General features: G+C 39.9%; 1 protein-coding gene across 1 annotated transcript in view; it reads right to left on the bottom strand.

Moving 5' to 3' along the window:
- Positions 1 to 1214: 1214 nt before the first annotated feature.
- CALCR (calcitonin receptor) overlaps positions 1215 to 17522 on the bottom strand; it is a 156106-nt gene continuing 139798 nt past the window's right edge. Inside the window, exons 12-14 of the mRNA XM_027684792.1 lie at positions 17165 to 17383; positions 10215 to 10256; positions 1215 to 4508 (exon numbers count right to left, since the gene is read on the bottom strand). Coding sequence (XP_027540593.1) covers positions 4287 to 4508; positions 10215 to 10256; positions 17165 to 17383 — 483 coding nt within the window. The 3' untranslated portion in view covers positions 1215 to 4286. The remainder of the gene's footprint in view (positions 4509 to 10214; positions 10257 to 17164; positions 17384 to 17522) is intronic.

Here is a 17522-nt window from a genome sequence, read left to right on the forward strand (position 1 = left end):
GGGAATGGAGGAGTTCCATGTAGTCACACATCTGCACATTGCACATTAGACAAAGTAACCTCCTGTGGTGTAGTCACTTCTCAAAGTTGCATTTGGTTACAGTGAGAGAAGAGGGACCAGATTATTAAAATTAGTGCAGACATACAATGTCCTTTAAAAACTGACTGAAGATAGTTGGTTTCTTTTTAAGATAGGCTTGGGAGGTCCTGAAATTGGATTATAAAGAAAATCTTAAGTGGCATTTCATGAGAGGTAAGTACCTTCCTGCCCCAGCAGAGCACAGTACCCATCTCTGCTGCTACAAAATCATAGAAAATAAGTTTTGACAGGAATTTGGCAGGTCATCTAAACGATCCGTCTGCCAGTGCAAGTGAGCCAGGCCTAAATCATCCCCAATGTTGTCTGTGGCAATTTGTGTTTTATGAGGCTCATATATAACATCCCCGTTTGTCATCTTACCATGCTGCTTTCTTCTCCAGCAGCAGTATGACATGCTCAGTAATGGTAACTTTCTCACTGCTTGATTTGACTGGTTAAAACAACTCTCTTTCATTACGATGAGGGGGACATACTGTTCTATATTTGAGATTATGAGAATTACTTTATTTTCTCAACGATGCTCTAAATACTCAATAAAGGGATCATTAAATATAGATTTGGGATCCATCTGGAAGTATATGAAAAATTCTGTACTGCACAGAAACACCTGGAGGTCATGAAAAGGGTACTTTGAACTTAAATCTTACAGGTACCCTAATTACTACAGCTGGCACAGAACTACAGGTGTCAAAACATTGCTGTCATTTCTGGCACCATCCTAAATCTCAGGGCTTGCCAGGGACTTAAATTTCACTAGATAGTTGACTAAGAAGCTGATCATGTTCTTCCTCCCGAGGTATGCCAAGCTGGAGGTCTGACTTTCCCTCACTGCTGGCCAATGACTTTTTTTTTCCCCCTCCATGTGGCAGAACTGGGTCCAAATTGCACATGGTTTGGTTCAGGTCTTCCATGCTGCCAGAGGGCAGACAGGGCATATTTCACACACTGTAGAGTCTCATTGGCTTGGGATCAACTACTGTATCAATACAAATGTGTTTTAGGTCACAAATCCTGATATTTTTGAGCAGTGATCAAATAACTGTGCATATTTAGCTTTATGAAGACACATTAGAATTTTAAAATTCCAAGCAGTGGATATGTAGGTACCTTCACATTGTTAGTATTTCAGATTTGCATCTTTGAAAATCTGCTCAGATTTTATTTATTGAGACTAGCAAAGGATGGGAGAACAGAAATTCACCATATTTGCATGGTTGTTTTTAACCCAAAGCAAAGTTATTGTGCTATATGAGCGCTCTGTAATGTTTTAATTAAGGTAGCATTATTGCTAAGAGTTTTAATACAGATAAAATTGTCTGTTCTATCTTTGTTGCTGTTTTATTTTAGCTAAAATATATTTATTAAGTAAATGAAATAAAAATCAAGTCTTACTTTTGACATTCCATGCCACAACAAATCTTTTAATTTGTGCTATGTTTCTGTACCCTGTAAAGAATAACAACCAGCATCTTCCTGATAGATTTCGTTGCTCAAACAAAGCAACCACTTCTGCTGGAGCAAATTTTCAGTAAACTGGGTTTTCATGTGTTGGGTGTGGTGTGTTTGAGAGGAAACAGATACTGCAGAGGTGATTAATGTAAGGTTGTTTTCCTCTTAAAATACACCTTGCATTCATGGATTAAAGTGTCAGCTCCTTTCCTACTTTTTGATACAATTATATGTTAATTATGCATTTCTGCTGTTCTTGTGAAATGTGTTAGAGTCAAGCCACCCTACTGTCATAATTGTAATTACTGAAGTTGTATCAGGATTCCTAATATTACCGTCACTAGTGTATGGTACTATTTATAAAGCAGAGAATGAAATGTACCTTATGAGTGCAATGAAAACATTTCAAACCATCTGGAGATGAGGAAAATAGCATTTCCCATCAGAAAGTATTTTGATTAGAAATTACTCAGTAAATACCTTCAAAACTCAGCCTTTCCTACAAAGCCCAAGGGTGATGACAACCCTAAACTCAGTGTGTATGTGAGACCAAAGCTTCAGTGGCTGCAAATCATCATCCCTCCACTGAAACCAAAGCTTCCACAAAGACTGCTGCAACCACACTGAAGCTCCAACTGAGACCTTAAACCTCAGATCCTGACTTTTCAGAGCACTCTACTAAACAAAGCAAGAAACTCTTAATAGTGAAGAAAGAACATAATCATTATAATAGCAAAGCATTTCCATTTTGTACATCCACATGAACATAACAGACAGTGAAACAACTTGCACTTACATGTTGTAAACATGTACATCATTAAAACCAACATGTTCATTATTAAACTCTTAATATTTTGCACACTTCTTTTACATCAGCTCATTTGTATCTTTAGAAACCAGGAATGCCTTCTGGAGCACTCCCAGGAAGTGTGGTGTGTCCCAAAGCACTTCAGAAATACAGCATTCATAGCAGAGCCACTTTATTGCCTTTAACAACTGACTCCTCTGCTTCCTACTGTTCACTGGTGAAAACAGAAATAACAATGCAAGAAACATTGTTGCCTGAAAAAATAACTATCTTCATATTCCTTGAAGTCTGAAAAGTAGGTATGTGGTTGGAACAAAATACACAAAGGTATTTTTTTGTAAGTGTTCCACTGGATTAACCATGTGATGATCTGCAAGACAGCTTGTTCTTGTTCCCCAGCTCCTCCCTCTCGTTCCACGGTCGCAGAGCCAGCAGCTCATTCCTCACACTGGGAAGTGTTGGTGGTGCACAGAGGTTGTGTGCGTGTGCTGGTGGCAAAAATGGAGTAACCTTCTTCTCTGCAAGGCATTGCCTCTTGTATGGGTAGTGGGAATTCAGTCCCCTCTCTCAGTGCTGGGTTTACACCTATCCCTCATGAACTCATTCCTGGAAGGGACTTTTCCAGCAAGATGGTGACTCATGTAGGTAGTCATGTACATTGTCCCTCCATTTAATATCTACAAATTAAGGGTAAAGCAAGGAAAAACAGCCTGGTTGGACACAATATTTAAAAATTGTTTCAAATCACTATGAACGAAGTGGTCTCCTGTTTTTGAGGTCTACACCAAAGTCATTCCCGAACACTGAAGAGAGTTGTTCACCACTCATTGAAGTTAGCAGGGATTTGTCTGCTAATTTCAATAGAATCTGAAATAGGTTATCAAGGTTTTTGGCAGGACTATCTAATGACTGGAACTCAGGAGAGCAATTAGATTCTAAAAATAGATGCGTCCTGTGCTAAGACATTAGTTTCTCATTTCTTACATGGCATCTTTACCTTTACTGTCATGATCACAATTTTATAACAGAGACAAACATTCATCTGACATTAATCTCAGAAAGTCCATTAAATAAAACTGTAATTTCCAAACAAATTTCACAAAAAATTGTGCCTTAATGATGAGTTTCTGGGCAAAGTAGTAGTCACAATTTTTCCTATAAATAAATATTCTTGAACTCTCGGTATTGTTAAACAAAAACTATTTTTAGATGCCTTCAGGGTTTGTGTGATGCAGCCTGAAGAACTGATCTGTTTCTCTGAGGGTGTCTGAGATCTTGGTATGCAATGACTATTTCACCTTCATTTGCTTTATGCACCTGCTAATGGGATGATAATATTCTGGGTATCCTTTGGGGTTGGTAATATTTTGGGGCATCCTTTGGAAATATGAGGATTTCAATACTTTGGAGTGACTTTCTGCTGTTCATATATTTGATTTGTCTTGCAATGTGCAAAATCTTTGAAGCAGTCATAAAGCTCATTAAAAGGGAAAAATAAAGGACTCTAAGCCAGTTACATCTTGTTAAAGTTGGTAGTTTAAAAACTAAGAAAAAGTAGAGAAAAAAAGTTTCCAATTGCCACATACTGGTTCTTTCTTTCCTGTTTGCTATGGGCTACCTGCAGTTGTTACGAATGTTGGGTGGTCACTTTATATGGCTGGTATCAGGAGATGTGGAGATTACACAGCCTGGCGGGCAGGTCCATGTTCACTCCCTGCTGCAGCGCACAGGAAGAAATACTATTTTCAGGTCTGCATCAGACTCCCTCACACCATTGCTGTCAGAGGCTGATGTGGTTTGAATACGATGTGTCCTTCCACCTGGGCCTGCACTCTGACACAGCATCTTGGATTTCCACACTCCCACCCTTCTCCCCACTTTGTTCACAGGCAAAACATGAAACAATGTGTTTGCAATGGCTGGTGCTGAGCTAGGTAGATGTCTCTCCAGACTTTAATGCAACGAGTTCAGAGTCCTCTACGTATCTTCCATTTAGCTGTTCATTGTTGGAATCATGATGATACAGGTAAACGGGGACCTCTGTGATTGATGTTGCCGTGTAGGAGGTAGATCGTGTGGAACAGTGCTCGCGGCGCCTTTGGCCCCACTGAGTTTTGTACTGTGTCCATTGCCTCTTCAAAGCTCCCTGGACCTGTTAAAGAAACACACACTTAAGAGTGAGGCATAATGTAAACCCCTGAAACTGTAGAACTTCTAAAATAAGAAAAGGGAAAGGGAGGGGAAAGGAGGGGAGAGAAGGGAAAAGGAAAAGGAAAGGAAAAGGAAAGGAAAATGGAAGGAAAAGGAAAAGCTCCAGGTCTGATTTCATCAGGTTCAGTCTGCCTCTCTCCTCCTGTCTTCTCCAGAAGCAGTTGTTCTGCTCTTGGCCTTAACTCTTTCCCTGCCTACCTTATGGCAGCAATAAGAGTTTCTGCAGTTGTTGCTGCTTGTGAAGAGAATGTGTAATTCAGTTCATTCTATAAACGTGGAACAGATTGCTGCATGGGAACACAGTAGGATGCTATAGTAGAAGAGGGAAGAGGAAGAAGGAATGGGGATTAAAACCCATCTGATGCTGCAGCTGGATTCTTGCCCCTGGAATGCCTAATGCATTGTGATATCTGAAGAAACTTAGTCTTGAGTAAAACTGGCCATGAATGTCAAAGTGTAAGTACTTCTAGAGCTTGTCAGGACTAATCTGTAGAAAAAAAGAGTTGGAGGATTAGTACAGCTAAACAGAGATTTTGTCCTGATAAGTTAAGAACAGGTTCTGTTCTTGCAAAATATTGGTCTTAGCCTGCTGCATGGCAGAGAATTTCAACCTTTGAACATTCATCTGCTAGGAATAAAATATTTTATTCATCTTTTCCATTAACAGTGATGTTATACATGTCACTAAGATATGATTTAAGCTACTGAGTCCTGCCAGGGAAAATGAAGCCCTTCTCCAGATGCATATTCAGGGTGCTGGCTCTTGGTAATGCTAAGATATGAGCAGGAAGTGGGAAAATGTTGTTTTTTTTGTTTAGATCAGTGATTCCGAACACAATGTGAGAATAGGATTAGTTTGATGTAATACCCCCTCCTCCAGAGGTAGGCAGGTGCAGGTGAGGCACTGTGATGACAGGAATCCTAGAGTTTCTGTGCTCCTGCTGAGGTGGGCACTGTTTGTCATTTGGAGAATGTATTGCTATTTACTTTCTCCTAACAAATAAAGAAGAGAAAACAAATGGCTGAATGCAAATTAATTAGATATTGAGCACGGGAAAGGCCTATGGTCACAATGGCACTTTAATTATGGGGAGTGTGAGCAAAGTTTACTATGCCAATACTGAGAATTAAAGTGAAATGGCTGCTTGTGGTGATGTTTTATATCACACCATCACCAAAGTTTATTAGTGAGAAAGAGTTACTGGGTGAAACAGTAATGCAGTTTTAGTACTTGATACAGAAATATTACACACAAGGTAAAATCTGTAAAGAGTTTAGTCACTTTAAAATTGCCTTTTGATGTTACAGTATGGATATTGTAGCTTAGTCACTCCAGAAGCTATGGGGAGGGACTGAAAGAAGTCTTCAGACATACTAAGACAGTGACTTTCCCCATATCACACTGGGGTAGTGGTTTGGCTAGACCATAACCATGTCTGTGCAGAGCAGCTCTGCCTGCCTGCAGCCACCTCTCCAACACCACCACCATGGTCACTAGCACCGCCAGCCATTGTGGACTTCTGGCCTTCTCTGCCCCATGTTGACTGTGTTTGGGCTTTTTCCATTCAGATTAATCTTTACTAAAGGCAGCAAAAACATGCTCTTAGAGCCCTTCTGTTCCTCTTCTAGCCCCCTTCCCCCGGCCCCTGCACAGACCCCAAGGCTTTGATCACTCTTGCATGGGGAGAAGAGCTGCTGTGCAGGTGATGAGCTCCTGATAAGCTCCCAAACTGCCTTCAGCTGAACTGGAATCTGACAGACCACCAGGACAATCATAGGTCTGGAGATGTTAGCATAGTTAACTGAAGAGGGAAGAACAATGTCCCTGAGTGTTACAAAGCCTGTTGTGAGGAGCTTATAACTTTTTTTCTTAGAAGGGAGTGATGCTTAAATTGTATGTATGGCCAGGGAGAGAACAGGCACATCCCTTCCTGTTCAGCCCATTATTAGAAGTGCCATTATATAGGTTTAAAAGGCTCTACAGAGAAGTGACACCACAAGGTCAAAGCAGCTGCGTGTTTGTTCTCTGCTGAACCACTCGCCTGTGCAAGGATCTGGCCGCAAATGGATAATGGATTGTACAAACTGCTGCACTTGAGCAAAACCTGTTAATCTAGATTTCTGCTATGATTCCAAGGATCTCAGATGATCATAACTCAGTGCCAACCAAAACCATTCAGGTATGGATTTTAAATACGTAAGCAGCATTACTGAAAGTCACATGCACAGCCACAATGTATTAATAACTGAGGAGGTGCCTGGGGACAGGAGGCGCAGGGCAGTGCCTGCCATGCTTTCTGCTGTGATAGCAGATGAAAGAAAGTAAAAACTAAAACAACGAAGAATCCGAGCTTATTTACTCTGCTATTCCAGACTTCAAAGGCTTTTCTGTTCTTCATTAGCCATTCACGCCTCATTGACACGTAAGATACGTCTGGTTTTTCCCCAAACTGACTTTCCATTTTGTTGTCCAGCCTTGCAGCCTAGAAGCATTCCCAGGCTTGGAAATGTGGTCTGGTGAGCAGACTATTGCAGAGACCTCGTATCATCTGTACAACACTGTTGTTGTTGGACAGAGAAACTACAGTTCTGTTGGATACAAAGATTTTATATGAAAATGCACAAGAAGATATATCATTTTAAAAGTGTCAACCAAATCTTTTGTTTATGTGTTCTTCCACATGAATGCAGGCATTGGTACAGCTTCTTATTACTATTTTTACATTTCTTTCTATAGATGGGCTCATGGAACTAAAGTGAGATTAGTGAGGTAGTAGGTAATGAATGCACTGTAAAACACTGTCGGGTGGTTCTGAGTTTAGCATTGTTTGTCCTGGCTAAGCTTCATGTGTTTCAGTCTTGAAGTTAAATACTCCAGCAGGAAAAAGTAAATCCCAGATTATACAGGCTGTTTGTAGTACTAAAATTAATCTCCTTGCCCCACACTGAATTTTCTCGTGAGAAGTAATTTTGACCTCTATGGCAGCAGATGTATGCAGCAGCTTGGAAACAATCTTCTATCATGATTAAAGACCAGATTGTAGCTTTGGTCTGTATTCTACTGCACACAACAAGACTGGGGGGAGTCAGCTGAGTTCACTTGGCCAAACTTAGATCAGCACTCCCTTTGGAAGGATATAATATCAGCTTGGCATTAGTCTGTTATTGCTCTTCTACAGATTTTGTGCTTATATATCTACAGATTGGGTAACTGCAGGAACAAAATGGGAGGAAGGGGATCACAATCCTTTCATCCTCTCTTGGCAAAGTCCAGCCTAGCTACTCTAGTGCATAAACTTTGCTTGATGTTTATTGGAAATGTGCTGATGCAAGCAGCACCGAACTGTCTTGAGTCTGTCTTAGAGAGATGTCATCACTGACTCTCTGCTCACCTTAATGGGAAATTCTAAAGAAAGCTTCCCTTATTGTCTAGTAAATAAAATTTCCTATAAGAAAACAATGACAGGATTTCTCAGAATTCCTGCCATTGAGAGTTGCCATTGACAACTCCGAAGCAGATACAATTTTAAAAATGGGTGTCATGTTGAAAAGTACCCAAGCACCAACAAAATCACTCTCAACATGTCTGGGAAACCTGAATCCTTTCTTCTTATTGCCTGACACTTGGTCATGTTTCTGATCAGCTGCTCCACCAAGGAATCATTAACCGTACATACTGGCAAGCAGATACTTCAGATATATTCATTATTGCATAACTCAAGTATTGTATTCCTGGAGTTGCAAAGGTGGATATGCTCTTCTGACACTGTAGCATTGCCAAAAGTACTTTGGAATTAGAGCTAGCTGATGAAACTAAGAAATAAACAGTCTTTAAGGCTCTTCATGTTTCTAATGCCTTTTATTGCTGCCTTTCCTCTTTTTCAGCACTGCTACAGCCCTTAATTTAGACACAAATCCATGTTTTCTCATTAGAGTTGGAGAATTATGGAGTAAACAACCTTTTACAATAAAGCTATAAAACAATAAGAAAATTTGTTCTGCAAAATTTAATCTGAAAAAAAATGGAAGGTGATGCTGGGGAGAATGAAGAAGGCGATGTTCAAGACCAGGATTTTGGGGCAAAACTTAGTTTGGAGGCCAGTGCGGGCATACTGGAGCACTGCTTGTACATAGCTACGCAGTCATTCCTACAGGGAGAGGATGCTTCAAAAACTGCCTGACTGGCCTCTACTTTCTTCATGCCAGGTACCCCCTACCAGGGAGAATCAGAAGATTTTCTGTGTTTCCAGGGCATGGAGACGACTGTGCCAGCAAGTGATGACAGTAAGGGAGAAGGAGAAAGGTGATAGTAGCCTGCAGATCCTGGGGACAGAAATGTCACAGGAAAAGACTTGTACATCTCTTCAACTTTGTTTAGTTGAATGAATGAAACCGTGAACTTCTGTAGCACGATCTTTACAGCTACCATTTCATGTTAGGTTCCGGGGTCGGTAGTTGCTCACATTTTGCTGTTCTCTTTCATGTTTCCTGAGAAGCCATGCCACAGAACTACAGTGGGAGGCCTCTCACCTTTTCTACTCTTGAGTTTCCCTGTACATTTACACAGGGAGCCAGACACAAGCAAATCTACAGAGATGTCGACAGCTCGTGGCAGAATTTAATATTCTCTGCTATCCTGAAAGTTATCAAAGCAGCCAGTAGCACCTTATCAATAACATAATTTGCTTCAAGTCTCTATCAAAACATAAGTGTGGTCACATCATTACTTGGAATTTGCTACAGAAGCACAAATATCTGTCAAGGTTGACATACAACGTGTGATGCGTTAGCATCACAAAGTTTATTCTGTGTCTAGTTCATCTGGTCTGGATTGAAAATGATCTTTTTAATGGTATTCCTAACTTTGCTAAGATATATGGTGTTTTATTTTGCTACATTTAAATGCTCCTGATGTATTGAAAAAGCTTTTTTTTGCCAACCATCTTTGAAAAATGGCTTGCTGTAGGAATTTAAATGGTTCTTGACATATTCGTACCTGCTATTTTTTTGTAAAAAAAAAAAGGTAGTGAAGTGGACCTAAAAGCCCCTGTAGGTGTACATACATATATACACTCTAGTTGTAAGAGAATGGGACAGATCTTTGCCTCAAGGACTTTTATTTCTCAATTACTACACAAGAAACATTGACTGTAAAAAGGCCAGTGCTAATCCTTGAAGGAGTGAAAGCAATTGCACTCCTCCAGCTCTGGCTGCTACCAGGGATGGCCTCTGCCATGGCTCTGGGTGTGAACGCGGCACTGGGTTCTCCAGGACAGACCCCTGAAGGTCCCCACTGCTTATTGCAGTCCTTCCCACTGTTCTCAGGCTGGAAGGGGAGTAGAGCATTTTTCTCCTTTACTTAGACCTCCATATCAAACTGCAGATGGTAGGGGAGAGTCTCATGCCTGTACCTCATTAGGTGCCATCTGCTTTGTAATGGTAATACACCTGATTCATCTGCTCAGAGATATTCAAGTCACACTCTGCACAGAGCTTTCAAAAACACACACAGCTGCTTGTCTATAGAGTAAAAGCGGCTTCATGTAGTTTCAAAGTTTGTGGTGTGACATGCTTCACATCTGCATTAATGAACAACAGTGTGACTATTTTTCAAGTTCTGGTAATATTCTGTATTTCACATACTTACCTCACCATTGAAGAAGCAGAATATAGTAGCCACAAGTAAACCCTAAGAGAAAGGAAAAGAAGAGTTTTGGAATCAGAACATGTAAAATTCTTTAGTGCAATTTGGAAATGTGGACTTGATGGATACAAAATAAAAACATTAGTCCGCTTCCTCTGCATCACAGACACTCCCCATCTTTCACAGTTACGTTATTAAAGGCATTTTTGTCTTTTTATCCTATTTTACCATTTTCTTCTCTATTATTAGCATTTATAGATTATCTGTTTTGTCTATGAAGTTATTTATATATAAGAGATGTAGAGAAGGAAAATTAAATTATATGTAAGATAGAGAGATATTTTGCTTACAGCTGAGAATCACACTGCCACTGATTTTTCTGAAGACATGGCAGAGGAATTGTGTCCTATATGCTGCCACTGACTTGTCAGAGTGCAGCTATCCAGTTAGAAGTGTCAGCCATGGAGAATCCAGCTGTGCCAGGAAGGTTATAAATTGAATTGTATGTCAGGATAAGTCAACTTGTATGTTGGGCATCACAATGCACAGAGAGGATGTAAAAAGAAGTGTAAGTGGTCAGAAAAAGGAAAAAACCCACACAACAGATGAGTTACAAGGAAGGGGAGCAGAAAGAAAAAAAAGAAAGAGACTGCAGATCATAGCTTAGTCCTTAATAGCTTTAAATTAATTTAATCATCACCACAGTTGTTCAGATAATATTTCACCACTGCTACAAGATTAAGCAGGGCCAAGGCAGGAGTATGAAATGAGAAAGCATGAAATTAATAAAAGAGAAAATTCTTGCACAGAGAATCTGCCATTCAGGATTAGGTAGTTACGCTGGTCCATGTCCTAACTTCACTCGCTCTTATTAAAATAGCATTACATAGCATCACTGGGAGCCAAATGCCTTCATTTTAAATTACTTAAAGCAGTTATTATAAGCTAAACGTATGGTAGTTTGTGAAATTGAGGGGAAAACTGCAATGCAGCTTGTGTTCCCAAGGACTGCTTTGAAGAGCTTTACAGCTCTATCTTTTTTATAAACCCTTCATTTAACTGATTACCAGTTAAACTGTAGCTTTGTAAAATGTCTTGGACTCTCAAATGTATATTTTGGACCACAAACATAGGATAAGCAATAACTGTTTTAACAAAATGCCTATATATTAAAGATATACAGACTGGTTTGAACATGTGCTGACCATCTCAATTTTGACAACTATTTTACTAAAATAGATTTTCCTGATGCAGAATTTGTAACTTGACATAACTTCAAATATCAACACAGAAAAGCATGTAGAAGAAGGACGAAGGGTAGGTATAGTGAGAAAGTTTTTTTCATGTTTTGACCAAACACTATTCTCAAAAAACTCAAATCCCAGCCTACAATAAGCAGTGCACATCAGTTTGTCCATAAGCTTTGGGCTGAGAACCACCAAAACCTTACTCCTCTAAAGCAGGACTTTGTCAGATCAGACATCCTCAAATGAAAATTTTTGCAAGGGGAGAAACTGCATCACTTTCTGCTGTCCTGCATTGATGCTCTTCGTGCTGTGTGCACTGCAGTGATGTGCAGAGTCTTGCAAAATACCTGCTGTTGAACTGCATGGTTCATGGTTCAGCAGGAGTCTCGCTATTTTGCTAAACGTTTTTACTAACAGCAGTCAGCCATAATGGCAAATGATCTCCTCTGGGATTACACGCTCTGTTGCTGTTTAGGCTTTAGTGGGATGATATATTTATTACTGATGGTAGAAGATGATGACACATGTAATTGTACAGATGGTCATAATAAAAATAATCAGTTTTTGATTCTCTGTGTGGACTTTGGTCAACATCCATTCACTTGTCACTTTTGGATCTGAATAGATAGCAAAAAAACCCCACCATGGCCAAGGTTCTTCCTAGAAATATGATTCCATTCCCATCTCTCTCATTTCAGCAAAGATAAAAAGCTTTGAGAAAAACAGCAGTGTTCCTCACCATCTTCATTCACAGTAACAGCATCTCTGAGGTAAATGACTGGGTTATAAATTGTTCATTTATGTTAGGTGAAGAAAAGAAAAGCAAAGTGAAGAATGTGTCTGTGTAGTTTCTACTGCTACTGAGGTGGGGAGATTGTCACAAGAGGGCTGAAGATGGCAACCCACCTGCTGCAAAATGATGGAGACACCCCATCAGCCAAACCTCATGCTTTGCTTCTTCTCCTGCTCTCTACTGGAGGTTTCATTACTGCAATTTTGTGCATGAAGTTTTCATACAAAAATGGCACTTTATAATATCCAGCTTTCAAAAAAATATTTTCCCCAACTTTTATTGGCTCAAAATATTAAAAAGTTTTGAAATTACTAATAATGCAAAGAGAAAAAAAAGAAAGGAAATAAAAAACTCCCACTTATGTTGTCAAAAGCAGTCCTATAACCTTAACTTTGCACAGAAGGAGAAAGTATTTCTGTCTGATGTGGCATCACAGAGGATATTTATTTCCCTATAAATTGAGAAACAGATGGAATGAATACCTTCTAAAATGCATTCAAATATCTCACTATTTTTAAGAAGCTGCTTTTAAATGGGTTAATTTTGTTCTGCATAAAGCTGCATAAAAAGCAAAATTTAAAAGTTGGAGGTAGTGGGGATATATATGTGGTCCAAACCCACGCCTAAAAGATTCAAAATACCTTTGTACCAGATCAGACCTCTATGAGCTGCATTGTCTTGTCTGGCAGGGTGGGTGCTTCAGTCCTGAGGTGCTGCTTGGAAGCTGCTGAGTGGCACAGGAGGGATTTTACTTGCAGAGAAAGAAACCTTTGATTATTCTCCGTTTAACACATAAAACTTTTCATTTGCCAATAAAACTCAAGGCCTTATGCTGAATAGCAATTTAATTTCTATTTAGAGGAAGACTTGTACATTTAGGGTTGCAGTCAGCAAGGTATTGAGAAGAATAACTTTAAGTGCCTGTGTACTGCTGTTGGTTCGGGGGCTGTTCCTCCACCGCTCCCTCACAGACCTCCATGGCTCTTCTCTGGCACAGTGACAGGGCCATGTTATGTAACCTGGCAGCTTCTACAACCACAGCTTGAAGGTGCTGGAGACAGAATTCAGTAAGATGGGAGAAGTGGTGGAGGGAGCTTGCAAGCAGAAGTTTGTTAATCCCTGGGCTTGTTTTGAGAGCATCTGGGGAGGAATGTATCTATAAGTGGGACTAACTGATGCATCATAGAGTTATTAAATTTCTCTGTTCTTCCCTTTTCCTTGTGAGGCCTTTGTCGTGGACTGACGTCAGAAATCAGAAGCTGGGATAATTCACATTAGTAGCAGAACATCTGTCAGAAGCACGGTACTCCAATATCTTTGCAGCCTGGGACTTTTCCAAAGATTTTCAGTGGTTCCCAGGGTGAAGGAAGTGGCAGCAGCAGCAGCCCCAGGGCTAGCAGAGGTGCAGGAGGCCCTGCCAGGGTGTCAGGCACAAGCCACATCTCTCTTGCTCTACCTCGGAATGGAGAGCTGAGTGCAGGACAGAGGGTTGTTGCTGCTCCACTCCTTTGAAGGAGGCACTCTCTTTGCCCAGGTGCACCATTTCATCTTCATTGGCTGAATGATGGGGCTTTTCGGGCTTTTTACAGATGTGTTTTCATGCCAGAAGTGTGCAAGGAGCCAGCACATCCTGTACCATAATGCTTTACACCCTGAAGGAGTTTTCATCTTTCATGTGCTTTCAGCATCATCTAATAGGCTTTTTAAGGTAAATCTGCAACTCACTGGCTCTTCTGGAGTGCAAATGTTTGCTTTGTGATGCCTATTTTAGGAGCTCTGTTTAATAAGTTAGATGTGTGTTCACCAATGCACCTACAGCACCCCAATCCATGCATGTCATTCCAGTTAAGGTGTGCTGGTTTTGTGTGGGGTAGTTAATTTTCTTCATAGGAGCTAGTATAGGGCTCTGCTTCAGATGTGTGCTGGAAACAGTGCTGATAATTCAGGGATGCTTTAGCTATTGCTGAGCAGTGTTTGCACAGAGCCAAGGCTTTTGTTGCTTCTCATTCCACCCCACCAGCGAGTGGGCTGGGGGTGCTCAAGGAGTTGGTAGGGGACGCAGCCAGGACAGCTGACCTCAGCTGATCCAAGGGATATCCCAGATCATATGGTGTCACACTCAGCATACAAAGCATGAGAAAAAGAAAGAGAGAGATATTTGGAGTGATGACTGTTGTCCCAAGTAACTGTTACGAGTGATGGAGCTGTGCTTTCCTGGGGATTGCTGAACATTTGCCCTCCCATGGGAGGATGTGAGTGAATTCTGTGTATTGTTTTGCCTGAGTACATGGCTTTTGCTTTACCTATTAAACTGTCTTTATCTCAACCCACGAGTTTTGCCACTTCTACCCTTCCAATTCTCTCCTCCATCCCATTATGGGGAGTGAGTGAGAGGTTCTGCGGGGCTGAGTTGCTGGCTGGGGTTAAACCACAACGTAAGGGTTGAAATATCTTTCTTTTGCCTCGTGCAATCTTCAGCATTCTGGAGACTGAAGAGATGATACTGGTGATGGTGAGAAGATATACTAATCTCTACTTTTACAGGATCCATGAGAGGTTGGCTAGCTGGGCTGGAAAAGTACACACATTCATATTTGCAGTGCAAAAGCCAGTCTTCAATTTTTTTATCATTTGCACATCTGCTCTATGAATCTGTTAAGAAGAATCTGGTCTACATGAGAGAGACATACAGTAGACATACAGTGTTTGTGAATTGCTCATACAGGCATATTTGAAAAAAACATTTCTGCTTAAAATGGTGAGCATTGATGACAGTATCGCAAAAAGAGCATGACAATTCAAAACCAGACTGGCTTCTGTTATTCAAAAATGATTTCGGCAGAGGAAACCAAGCATGTGACACCTTGATGTGTTGTTTTTCTACTGAGAAACCATTCTCTGAAAGAAATACCATTACATGGTTTCTTGTGTGAACAAATTCTTTCTCATCTTCAATCCTCTGAGTTTTACAATAAACTGCAGTGCTTGTTTGCACCATTTCTGTGTGCATGAACTATATAACATATATCAAACCTTCATGCTCAAAGCAGTGACATGCTGTTGAAAAACCATCTCTCATTCTGTTCCATAAAAGGCATAAAAATTACTCATTTAACCAGTGCAGAAATGGAGAATGTATTAAATTTTCCACCAAAAACAAATTTCATAATTGCGCCCGTGATGCCTGCTTGTATATGACTGACATGCTACGTGGTGCAAAAGCTAATAGACTACTGTTAGTTTCTGGAGAGGCAGGCTGTGATGTGGTTTATGAAAGCACAATAGCTAGGAGGGAAACACAGCCATTACAAAAGCTGATACAATATCTGCTAATTACATACTCAGTCCTAATAGAAAATGAGCACCAGAGGAATGATTATATAGCTGGCTATCTTAAATTTGCATACAAGAAATGGTTGGGAAAGGATTAAGAAAGTTTATTTTAGAATATAATTAAAAATCCACTCAAAGTGGAAAAGGGAGCATCACAATCAGCTGCAGTTAGCAGGACAACTGCACAGCCCTCCTGAAAGGTCACATTTTGGCAGGAAGCACACCGAGATTATACTGCAGAGACATCAAAAGCTCTTCTGTGAGAGCAGAAGGAACCCATCAGAGACGAAACTTTGTCACCTTGGATCTCTCCCTCACCCAATCCCCTTCAACTTCCATTTTAACCTCAGTTTAGTGACTTTCTAATGCATAATGATCACAATTAGAATTGTTAATTAAGACAATTATAATTGGTTTTGCAATTTTCCAACAACCTCACACGATTTGAAAGTTATTTTAAGAGTAAAGTGATTATTGTAACACTCTCTTCTTCTAACTTGCTAAAACTGTAAGCAAATAACTTGTCACCAGAAAACTAGTTCGGAGATATTACTTTATAGCTCTTGCCACCAAAGACGTGACAGTAAAGGTAACAAAAGAAGAAACAGACTCTCATTCCTTTAAAGCAGAACTGTAACATAAGATGACATACATTTCAAAAACAGACCTATAATTGCAGTTATTCTATGCATGCAGTAGCAGGCACACCCACAGTTTTGAAGGGATAAAGGCAATAAGTAGAAAATATAATTTGGCAGGATGCATAGATTTTGACATCATTATTTATTCCTTCATTTATGGAAAAGTACCACTGATTTTTTTAAGCTGTTTTCTTACTACAGCATTAAAAATATTTCTGCATTTAGCTTCTGTATGAAAGGAAACCAGTAATAGATCATGGTATTCACCCATGTTGATCACTATTCACAAATGCATTGGAAATCTGCCTTTCCTAGTTAATATAAGACTGGATATATTCCAGTCAGAAAACCAGATAAGCCAGCATTTAAAGTCAATTAAGTTTGTTTTGCTATCAAAAGAAAATAAACCAGACTTGCTGAATGATGCTATATTTTCAAAGCATTGATGAAATCAACATGTCAGTCTTGTAATTTAAACTGCCCAGTAATGTAATTCTAACTCCTAAATGAAGCTTAATTGTCTCAGTGTTTTCTTCTGTGTGTTGGCATTCCCTCTGTACAACAGTTTGCATACACAGCTGATTTTAATATTAACTTCACAGCACCAGTTTCAGTCAATTTGAGCATTTCAACAGAAATTGTGCTGGAACACAAAAGCCCTCTGTGAACTCAGTTTTCTCTCCATAGTTTAGAAATAGTGTCATCTGATAATTTTGGCTACTTATTACATTGTTTCCCCTATCTTTTCTCTGTTCTTTACACAGTGGTGCTGCTTATGCAAAGGCAGATAATCCAATAATGTGAAAGTGTTTAAAAAAGAACAGAAAACCCACAGTCATTTTCAACTTCAGGGAAAAAACCCTGGCAACACTATCTTTGAGTAAATTAGCTTAACAGCAAACACTTTAACTACATTGAAGTTGCTACCATATAACATACCTGGTAATGCATTAATATATGCATGATGTAATCATATATTTCTCCAGCAAGTCGGTTTTCTGGTCTCCAGGGAATAATAACAAACTGAATTCCTAGTAAGGGCACCAGGATTAAAGTAGCTCTAACAGCTTTCATATACATGTTGGACTCAGCACGGTGGGTATCTCTCAGCTTTGTCACCAAAACTCGGACGATGTTAAGCAAAAAGAAAAAATTGACCTGCAAAGCCAAAACCATTGTAGGTGAAAGCATTCAAATTAAACAGACACCAAAATAAAAATACAGAGCACATAAATAGCAATAAAGTGTAGCTTTTTAGCTTTACTGTATCTCATAATGGGCAGCTCCTGGGGAGTCA

The sequence above is a fragment of the Neopelma chrysocephalum genome, unplaced genomic scaffold (assembly GCF_003984885.1).
Source record: "Neopelma chrysocephalum unplaced genomic scaffold, ASM398488v2 Primary Assembly neopelma1_67, whole genome shotgun sequence".
Lineage (NCBI taxonomy): Eukaryota > Metazoa > Chordata > Aves > Passeriformes > Pipridae > Neopelma > Neopelma chrysocephalum.